This window comes from Lactuca sativa, chromosome 5 (genome assembly GCF_002870075.4).
Source record: "Lactuca sativa cultivar Salinas chromosome 5, Lsat_Salinas_v11, whole genome shotgun sequence".
Taxonomy (NCBI): Eukaryota; Viridiplantae; Streptophyta; class Magnoliopsida; order Asterales; family Asteraceae; genus Lactuca; species Lactuca sativa.
In genome coordinates, this window is record NC_056627.2 from 78210756 (window position 1) to 78221351 (window position 10596).

At 34.7% G+C, this 10596-nt stretch overlaps 2 protein-coding genes across 2 annotated transcripts; both read left to right on the forward strand.

The window, feature by feature from the left end:
* Positions 1–949: 949 nt before the first annotated feature.
* On the forward strand, positions 950–4222 carry LOC111885844 (uncharacterized). The gene is made up of 8 exons (XM_023882071.3): positions 950–1432; positions 1891–2049; positions 2159–2490; positions 2629–2968; positions 3378–3526; positions 3643–3736; positions 3811–3882; positions 4014–4222. Exons 1-8 carry the CDS (start codon positions 1067–1069, stop codon positions 4056–4058), a joined length of 1557 nt encoding a protein of 518 aa, XP_023737839.1. The 5' UTR covers positions 950–1066; the 3' UTR covers positions 4059–4222.
* A 2901-nt stretch (positions 4223–7123) lies between these two features.
* Positions 7124–10596, forward strand: LOC111885869 (aspartate aminotransferase, cytoplasmic). Its single transcript, XM_023882095.3, has 11 exons — positions 7124–7354; positions 8241–8312; positions 8463–8608; positions 8720–8819; positions 8922–9042; positions 9195–9358; positions 9433–9570; positions 9733–9854; positions 9928–10022; positions 10104–10224; positions 10377–10596. The coding sequence occupies exons 1-11, from the start codon at positions 7196–7198 to the stop codon at positions 10459–10461; spliced, it is 1323 nt and encodes a 440-aa protein (XP_023737863.1). The 5' UTR covers positions 7124–7195; the 3' UTR covers positions 10462–10596.

Here is a 10596-nt window from a genome sequence, read left to right on the forward strand (position 1 = left end):
CGTTGGTTTGGGGAGCGGAGGTTTCGCAGCTGGGCATGCCGCTTTGAAAGCCGCCGCGTGCAAAGTGGTAAAGCACGAGAATGCATGTAGAGAAAATCAACATGTGTTTGTTCCTTTTGCATTCGCTACATTTGGTTTTCTCACACCAGAGGCGGTGGAGCTCCTTAATAGAGTCCAACGGGTCATGCATTCTAATGTCATATCTCCTAGATCCATAAATGTTGTTTTCAAAAGAATTGGTTTTGCCATCCAGAACGGGCTAGCGGCGCAGCTTGTTGCCCGTTTGCCTTCAATCGATATGTGTTGAACTTTCATTATATGAGGAGTCAAATTATTGTATCTCCAAACCTCTATTAAAGCTTGGTAAATCACTAAATCGATATTTGACTTGAAAAAAAATATTAATGACTAAATGTGTATAAAAATATTAAGGACTAAATGTGTACAAAGTGAGAAATATATTACTCTATTACGTCATTTTTACCGGCTAACCTGTAATAGCCGGTCATAAGGACTGAATGTGTACAGTTTAACAAATTAAAGGGGTAAATATGGACGGAAAAAAAATCAGTGACTAAATGTGTACAAACCGAAAAATACATTACCCTTTTAAGTGATTATCCCTATCTAAAATTCCATTCCTTAAGAGTTCTAAAGAGAAGCCTTTTAAGGGGGTGTTTGGCTTAGCTTTTCATAACCAAAAGTCCTTTTTGTAAAAGAAAAAAAACAAAAAGATGTTTGGCAAACTAGGAACTTTTGAAGTTTTAATACAAGAAAAACCATCGTTTTGAAAAAGTCAGGAAATCCTGACTTTTTATAACTTTTTAAAAAAAATCTTTTGAACTTTTAAAAGCTAAGACAAACAACCTATAAGTCTTTATCTCTATTTAAAATTCCATTCCTTAACAGATCTAAAGAGAAGGCCCAACTCATACTCCCTCGTCCCTCCCACATTTTATCATCCTAAGGCCCAACTTTGATAAGCACACAACCACACAGTCACACTGCGACATCTCATCGGCTTACTTCTTAGCGCAGTCGGAACCCTAATCTCTCTGCATCAACAATGGCGGCCGTCGGTTACGACTACGAAGATGGAATGCCGTCCTCCGCCGATGGAGGTTTGTCTTACGACCCTTCTTTCGTCCCCGACCCCGTCAAATCATTCGTCGTCCATCTCTACCGTCACATCCGGGAGAAAAACGTCTATGAGATCCATCAGATGTACGAGACTTCATTCCATACGCTAAGCGACCGTATGTTCAAGGATACCCCTTGGCCTTCCGTTGAAGCCGTTGCTCAGTACGTTGATAACGACCATGTGTTCTGCTTGCTTTACCGCGAGATGTGGTATCGCCACCTGTATGCTAGGTTATCTCCAACTCTCAAGCAGAGGATTGATTCTTGGGATAATTACTGCAGTCTGTTTCAGGTATGCCCTATGATTTTCCTCTCATAGTGTTTTCCTCGGATTATAGCTGATACTCTGACGAGCTCATCAGAATTTTTGCACATAGATTGTTACCTGTGAGCTTACGAATGACCTTGTATAGACTATTGTTTTTATTTGTCGTGAAACCCCAAGGTTTTATCAAATTAGACTGTTTAGTCATGAGACCACATAAGCTTGAGAGTTAAGCTGTTAAATCATAAAACATCTTTGAACTTGAGATGATTATCAATCTCAATATTCTACCTACTATAAATTCTACTACGAAAGAGATAATGGATTCTTTATGGTTTGAGATTGGAACTACTGTATTTCGAAATCTGGATTAATTTATCCCAATGGTTAATTCCAACTCCAGGCTACAACAACCTATATCAACCATGATCAAAGAGATTTACGATTAATTCAATGCTCATGTGATTGATTTTGTATCTTTGCAGGTGGTGTTACACGGTGTGGTGAACATGCAACTACCTAATCAGTGGTTGTGGGACATGGTGGATGAGTTTGTATATCAATTTCAGTCATTCTGTCAGTATCGTGCCAAAATGAAGAACAAAACTGAGCAGGAAATTGCACTACTGAGACAACATGATCAGGTAAGCAACTCAATTATGTTTCAGGGTTATCATGGATGCATCAAACTAACTTCAAACTTACATGGATACCTAATTCTGATGGAATACAATGTTCTTCATATTTTCACAGGCATGGAATGTGTATGGGGTTCTCAATTTCTTGCAAGCATTGATGGAGAAATCTTCGATCATTCAGATTCTTGAGCAGGAAAAAGAAGGTCTTGAACAGTTCACAGCTACAGATGGATATGATTATAATGGTGGAAGTAATGTTTTGAAGGTGTTGGGTTACTTCAGCATGGTTGGATTGTTAAGAGTTCATTGTTTATTGGGAGATTATCAAACTGGATTGAAGTGTTTACTTCCTATTGACATAAGCCAACAAGGTGTTTACACTAGTGTCATTGGAAGTCACATCACAACCATCTATCATTATGGGTTTGCCAATCTTATGTTACGAAGGTATTTTATATCTCTATATCTTCAAACTTCACCTTGTTTCTTTGCAAATATGTTTTAAAACTATGCTTACAATTTAAAATGATCATTTGTTGTTTTCATGAGAAACTGAATTATGATTTTGCATTAATAACTATGCAGGTATGTAGAGGCCATACGTGAATTCAACAAAATTCTTTTATACATCTACAAAACTAAGCAGTATCACCAGAAATCTCCACAATATGAGCAAATTCTAAAGAAGAATGAGCAGATGTATGCTCTGTTAACAATCTCCCTCTCTCTTTGTCCCCAAGTCAAACTTGTTGATGAAACAGTCAACTCTCAACTGAGGGAGAAATATGGTGAAAAAATGTCGAGAATGCAACGATATGATGATGAATCATTTGCACTCTATGATGAGCTTTTCTCATATGCATGTCCCAAATTCATCACACCTTCTGCACCAAGCTATGAAGAGCCACTTGTAAACTACAACCAGGTGCAGTGTTTATCTTTTTGTTCTACACTAATTCTAGACAGAAGGGTAAAATGGTCATTATAGTCATTTTCATTCGGTACAAAAACGAAAGTCTTTGATCTTACAACACTTAAAATACCTCATGGGGAAAAAGAAATGTGTCGTAATTTGTTTTTGTGAATTTGTATGTTATGGCTGCGTATAGACAGAAGGGTAAAATGGTCATTTAATGTCACCTAGACAGTTCATTCTGTCCAAAAAAAGAAAGTCTTTGAACATAGAACACCTACCCTTGATCATAAAAAGGCCCTAACTCTTTTTTTGTGGATCTATATTATATCGGATGCATATAGACAGTAGGGTAAAATGGTCAATTGACACTGGGAAATAAAAGAAACATGATGTAACTGTGTTGACTTATTTGTTATAGGATGCATATAGGCTTCAGTTAAAGCTCTTCCTTTATGAAGTAAAACAGCAGCAACAACTGTCAGTTGTGAGGACTTTCTTGAAAGTCTATTCAACTATTTCTCTTGAGAAGCTTGCATCCTACATGGAAGTAGATGAATCCACTTTAAGGTTAATTACATTACATTACATGCTTTTTTTATTTCCATTATGTATGTTTATTGCTCATTCTTATATATGCTTTTTGTGTTTGGATCAAACAACTAATCCAACATGCTTTTTTACAGGACAATCTTGATGACATACAAGCACAAAACACATTCTGTTGGTGCTGATGGAAAAACTATATCCAATGCTGACATCGATTTCTACATTGATGATGTAAGAAATCCTTTTTTTTTTTTTTTTGCAGTGGTGTTTTTTTGTTGAATTGATTTTTCATTTTCTTGTTATAGGATTTGATTCATGTGGTTGAATCCAAGACACCCAAACGATATGGTGATTACTTCTTGCGCCAAATTGTTAAGGTTTGTCAATTAAATATTTTATGTTTTTTTTTCTAAAAAGTTCATTTGGTTATGTTGTTGATTTGGGCTTAAGATTTCTTTGTTTGTAATTATTGAATATTTAGCTAAAAGCCTTAACATTTTTTTTGCAGCTTGAAGCAGTGATTGGTGACATGGATAGAGTAAAGCTGGAATGAGTTTTTTTGTATGAAGAGCAAGTTTTGTTGGCTTTATCTTTTGAGATTATTGTGTGCTGAAGGATATTGTTTTTGGTAGGCCCAAAGAGTAGTAGTTATATTTAAAGACACCAATGTTTGAACCTTGTTTTTACCCAGCAATGTAAAAGCTCATCGCTATTTAACTGCCTGTATAAATGGTGTCGAATTAATTTTTTAAAACTATCAACTTAAATGATTGGTTTATGAAGCACAAATTACAAAGAATTTACAAGTATGATTTCAAAAAATGTAAATTTGAGAAGCGAGAATGAAGTGATCCTTACAAGATTAAGCTGTAGTTGTTATGGAATACTTGTTTTTAGAGTTGAGAAAAAAGAGATGGAATAATGGTAGATGTTCCACGAGAGGCGATTTTGAGACCCTTAAAGCTAGAGAGACCCCTAAGACATGTTTAGACCATTTACTAAATGTATTACTTGTCTAAGACATGCGTTCAGACCTTAATCCGAGACAATACTTGCTTTCGATTGAAATCGGGCTCTATCAAAGTTCGGATTTCGGCCACAAATCATGCCTTGATCTTGAATAAGATGTCTAGCGGGATCTATTAGGAAGTTCTTTGGTGTATTCTTTTTTCCAATGAAATTATGTTGGTGACCAAATTTGGTGTTGAGTTGAATGCTAAACTGGACATCTGAATGGAAATATTAGAGGAGAAAGGGATACAAAACAACACTGTTAAAATGAAGTATATTTTGTTCAATTTTAGTGGAAAGGGGATGATGAATGAGTAGATGCAAGTTTAGAGGAGTACGCTCTTAAACAACACTGCTAAAATGAACTATATTTATGCAATTTTAGTGGAAAGGGGGATGATGAATGAGTAGATTTAAGTTTAGATGAGTACACTCTTAAACAACACTGTTAAAACGAAGTATATTTTATGCAATTGTAGTGGAAAGGGGGATGAGGTATGAAGGTAGATGTCACCTATTGCATAACTAAAAGGGAAAACCTTGGGAGTATTGTGTGACATAAATGTCCCGTTAAAATTGAAGGTGAAAATGGTTTGTCAATGTTAGGTCATCCAAGATTGACCACAAGAGGATGATTGGAGTACTAAAAATGAGGATATTGAGGTAGGCTTACAAAACTTTGCTGGATAAGATACCGAATATGATTTTAAGAATCTCGTTGGGAGTGACAAAAACCATTTTTTTTTTTTGAAAAGAAGTGACAAAAACCACTTAAAATTGAGGAAATGATAATTAAGGTGGTATGAACATATCATTAACGATGGTAAATAGACTAGAGTCGGTGGTGATTAAGAGTGTAAGTGAGCACATCCTATCTAGGCTCGAGCTCAACTCGTTTGTTAGACCAACTTAAATAGCCTAAACTTGATTTGATCTTGACTCATTAAGAAGTTTGTTTATATTCATTAATAACTTAATAAGTAAATGAGTTTGGAAATAAGTTCGAGCTCGGCTCATGCTTGTTTAACTCGAGCTCGAGTTGAACTTTTAATGAGTCGGTCCTTGAAGCAGCTTACAAATAGTTTTGTTCACTTACATCTCTAATGATGATATAGGGAGATGACGTCCTAGAAGTATGTGAGAGGATGGGATGAAGCTAGACATGACAAGAGCTTGCTTTTGCGAAGACATTACCTTAGATAGTTGAATATGATAGCTAAACATCTTGGAACATGAGTAGTCTCGTCTCCTTGTATGTTTGTTTTCATATATGTATCGTTCATATCAGGACCGTTTCAAACATATTTTGGGCCCATGGCGAAAGAAAAAAATAGACCTTTAAAATACACAAATGTCGTCAAATTTTTTTTAAATAATAACTCAATAATTGAAAGAAAATTACTTATACTATCTTCTAAATATAACAATTTCCATAAAAAAAAATTGAACCCTTTAAAAGATGGGGTCTAGAAGATCGTCTCTATCGCCCGCCCACCTTCTGGGACATATGTTAGTATTTACATTTATTATCATTTTACTGCTTACATTGACTTACTACCATTGTTTCTTTTTGCAGTTCTAAGATTCGTATGTGTATTATGATTTATTTATGTATGTCTTACTGTTTATCTTGACTTATTTTTGTCTTGTTTGTCTCATTTACATGTTATTTATTTAGCTTTTTGCGAATGTCAATCTATGTAATGCAATCATTTTTATTTATATGTTATCAATTTATTTTTTGCGAATGTCATCTATGTAATGCAATCGTTTTTCCCTTATAATAATAGATTATAATAGAATATGACTGTCGACACTTATATTTTTAATCCTATTCTAATTAGATTTCCGAGGTCTATTGCTTTAAAGATATTGATGGAGAGTAAATGAAATATAATAAAAGACTAAAAGTTATATCTAAAAGTATGACACCATAAAGATAATAAAGACAAATAATGATAAAATGAAAAATATCTTAAAAAAGTAAATTACACGAATGATCCCTATGTTTTGGGATAATTTATACGTTTGGTCCCTAACTTATTTTTTTTATTTTGATGGTTCATATTGTTTGTTTTTGTTATGTGTTTGATCCATGTCTTAGTTAACAAGACTATTTTGCTATTGATTTTTTAATTCATTTGAATAAATACACCCCAACCCCATCCTTCTCATATTATCTTATATATCTTATTATTTTTTTATATTTAAATAATAATTTTTTTAGATAAAACAAAGACCAAATGCATAACAAAAACAAATAGTAAAAATCAAACACGTAATAAAAACAAATATAAAATTAAAAAAATAAGTTAAAACACAATTTACAATTTACTCTGTACAAAAGTTCCAAATTTCATTCATCGTCTTCTACTAAAATGTCAATATCAAAATCCCTATCCTAGCAAACGTTTCTTGAAGTTTGTGCCAACCTATAATCGCGTAGCCGCTTACGCTACCGTTTACATCTATCTGGATCCTCGTGCCGACGTTACCTAACGTCGTCAAGCCCTCATCCTTATCGTGGCACTGTGGGCCCCACAATCTCCATCCAGGTCACCACCTCCCTCACTCGCCACGTCATCTTATTCTATAAAGTCATACCGATCTGAACGTTTTTCGACTAAAAAGAGCGGGGCAGACGCAAATACACAAACGGAAAACGTAAACAAGTCAAAAATGAACTCCTCGTCGGCCGATCGGAGGTTGTATATGCTTTCACGTCACCTCGCCGGCGCGATTGGTAATGAAGGTAGCGGTATCTCTTCTTCTCCAACTTCTGCCGGAAATTCTGTATTCGCTAACGTAGTTCGTGCTCCCGAAGATCCGATTCTCGGGGTAATCTTTCTTTATACCTGTAAACAAAGCTGTACTTGTTTCATCTTAGTTTTCAGCTCCGTTATTGATACGTTTGTTCGAAACTAGTCGAGAAATTTCTGGAAACTACGATATCGTATCAGGTAACTAGATTGATAGAGAAAAGTCGTATTCAACTCAATGAAATCCATATCGATTTTGCGTTTGAGTCGAGTGCTAGGTATGAACTTCAGAAGTCGGTTATGATATTCTTTTGGAGTTGTTGGAGTAGATTTGTCTTAAATTTCCGATTATAATACTCCGGATCAGTTTATATATGGGCATTTGGGTTTGATTTATGTATATATGTATTTGTCTATTTTGATGTGATCATCAATGCATCGTTTGTTCAGGTTGAATATATACTATCTTGTCCGAAGATTAAATACACATTTTGACTTTTGCAGTGAAACTCGTATGATCTATTTGGGAATTACTGATACAATATGATATACATATCTTTTGAGATCCCTAAAATGACTTGTTTGATCATGTAATTCAAAACATATCTTTAACATTCAGAAGCGAGTGAGTGTATAATTATGATCATCGCTATCATATTTCATTTGTTGAGGTTACATAATTCTCATTTTAGTTTGTCTAGTATTCTTCGAGACACTGACACTATATACTTCAGTGTACAAATTGTGCAAATGGCTTGAGTTTCCTACATTGTATGATTATCTTTCTTACATTCTATAACAAAGTATTCTCATCGGAACAATAGCAGAGCATAAGAATGGTGTTCAATGAGTTCTTTAGTCAACACTAATTAGTAAAAAACCTGGACTGCCTTGTAAACTCTTCATGTTTAAAATGTTACTGGTTCAAACTTCATCACTCTTTCTTTATGTATAATGACTTGCAGGTTACTGTTGCATATAACAAAGACCCAAGCCCTATCAAGCTAAATTTAGGTGTTGGTGCTTATCGTACAGAGGTTAGTTTCTTTTTTCAATTCCGTACTTTTTGGTTACACTTTCAACCAACTCTACTGATCCTAGTGTCTATAGTTCAATAAGAGTTGAATCTAAACATCTATATTTCAACTACAATGACTGAATTGCCTGATTTGCTATTGACACCACAGGAAGGAAAACCTCTGGTCTTAAATGTCGTGAGAAAAGCAGAACAGCTACTTGTTAATGACAGGTCTCGAGTCAAGGAATATCTCCCCATTATTGGATTGGCAGATTTCAACAAATTAAGTGCAAAACTTATACTCGGATCTGACAGGTGTGAAGTGTGAACTGTGAACCTACCATTTATTATGTTATCTATGTATATTTTCACTTTCTTGAAACACGATTTTCTTTTTCTAAATATCTTTTTTGATCTTTTTAACAGTCCTGCTATTCAGGGAAACCGGGTGACAACAGTACAGTGTTTGTCAGGTACTGGGTCATTGCGAGTTGGAGCTGAGTTTCTGTCCAGACACTATTACCAAGTAAATATGTTTTCTTTTTTCATATCTTAAATTAAATTACTAGATACTTTCATAGACATTAAAAAATTTCCTTTTGTTGTTGACAACTTTTCACATCTGCAGCGTACTATATATATACCCAATCCAACATGGGGAAACCATACAAAAATATTCACTCTTGCTGGTTTGACTGTGAAAACATATCGCTACTATGATCCTGTAACACGTGGATTGAACATCCAAGGTTTGCAACAATCTTAAAATTGTTATTATTTGCTACATATATGGAACTGTTTAGTTTTCATTTCCCTATTTTGATTTATTAAGTCTCTGTTTTCCCTTTTTTTTTTCTCATTAAGTGAATAAACCAATTAGACTTGTTTTATGCTTACACAGGCTTACTAGAAGACCTGAGTTCTGCTCCATCTGGAGCAATTGTCCTTCTACATGCCTGTGCTCATAATCCAACTGGTGTTGATCCAACACTTGAACAATGGGAGCAAATAAGACAACTGATTAGATCCAAAAGTCTCTTACCATTTTTTGATAGCGCATATCAGGTGGGTTTTATACTTTTATGTTTAAAAAAGACTATTTATATTTAGTGCTAAAGATTTGGCACTTGAATTTTTAGGGTTTTGCAAGTGGAAGTCTGGATAAGGATGCTCAATCAGTTCGCATGTTTGTTGGTGATGGTGGGGAATGTTTTATAGCTCAAAGTTATGCTAAAAACATGGGGCTTTATGGGGAAAGAGTTGGTGCTTTGAGCATTGTAAGTCATCACCTTTTCACATATATATTTTATCTCTTTGCTATGATGAGGATACTGAGGGCATTAACGTCTTTTGTAATGGACCTAATTGACTATATCTTCGTTTATGCTGATCTGATGAATTTTCGTTTTGGTTATTTGATATGTTATTATTCCTAACAGGTTTGTAGGAGTGCTGACGTGGCAAGTAAGGTAGAAAGCCAGTTAAAACTTGTGATAAGGCCCATGTACTCAAGTCCACCTATCCATGGTGCTTCAATTGTCGCTACCATTCTCAAAGACAGGTAAAAGGGCATTTACGTCTTTTTGAATTAGGGTTTCATGAGTCTGAATTTGCATTTGGTGAATCTGTTGCAGAAAGTTGTATGATGAATGGACCCTTGAATTGAAGGCAATGGCTGATCGTATTATTACCATGCGCAAACAGCTTTTTGATGCTTTATCTGCTAGAGGTACACTACCTCTTAATTATTATTATTATTATTATTTTTCATTTTCTTCTGTTTTAATTTTTGTGTGTTGTGTGTTGGCAGGGACACCTGGGGATTGGAGCCACATTATAAAGCAAATCGGGATGTTTACATTCACAGGGCTTAATACAAAGCAAGTCACCTTCATGACAAAAGAATTCCACATCTACATGACATCTGATGGGTAACAACTAACCAATATCATTTTTCTTTGATAATTCTATTCTACACAGTTATAGCATTATAACATATAATAATAATAATAATAATAATAATAATAATAAACAAATGAATGAAAGTAGATTGCTATTTCTTACAAATGAAAAAAAAATGCAGGCGCATTAGCATGGCGGGTTTAAGCTCAAGGACTGTTCCTCACCTTGCAGATGCGATACATGCTGCTGTAACAACTGTTGGTTAAGTTAAGTAAGTTGGTTTTATATTCTTTCTTTTATTTTTCCTCCAGTTTAATTACTGTTGTTGTAATAATGGACTGATATGATTGATAATCTCAATTGTGTTGCTTTAGAGAGAATAAAGGCTTATATTTTGTTAA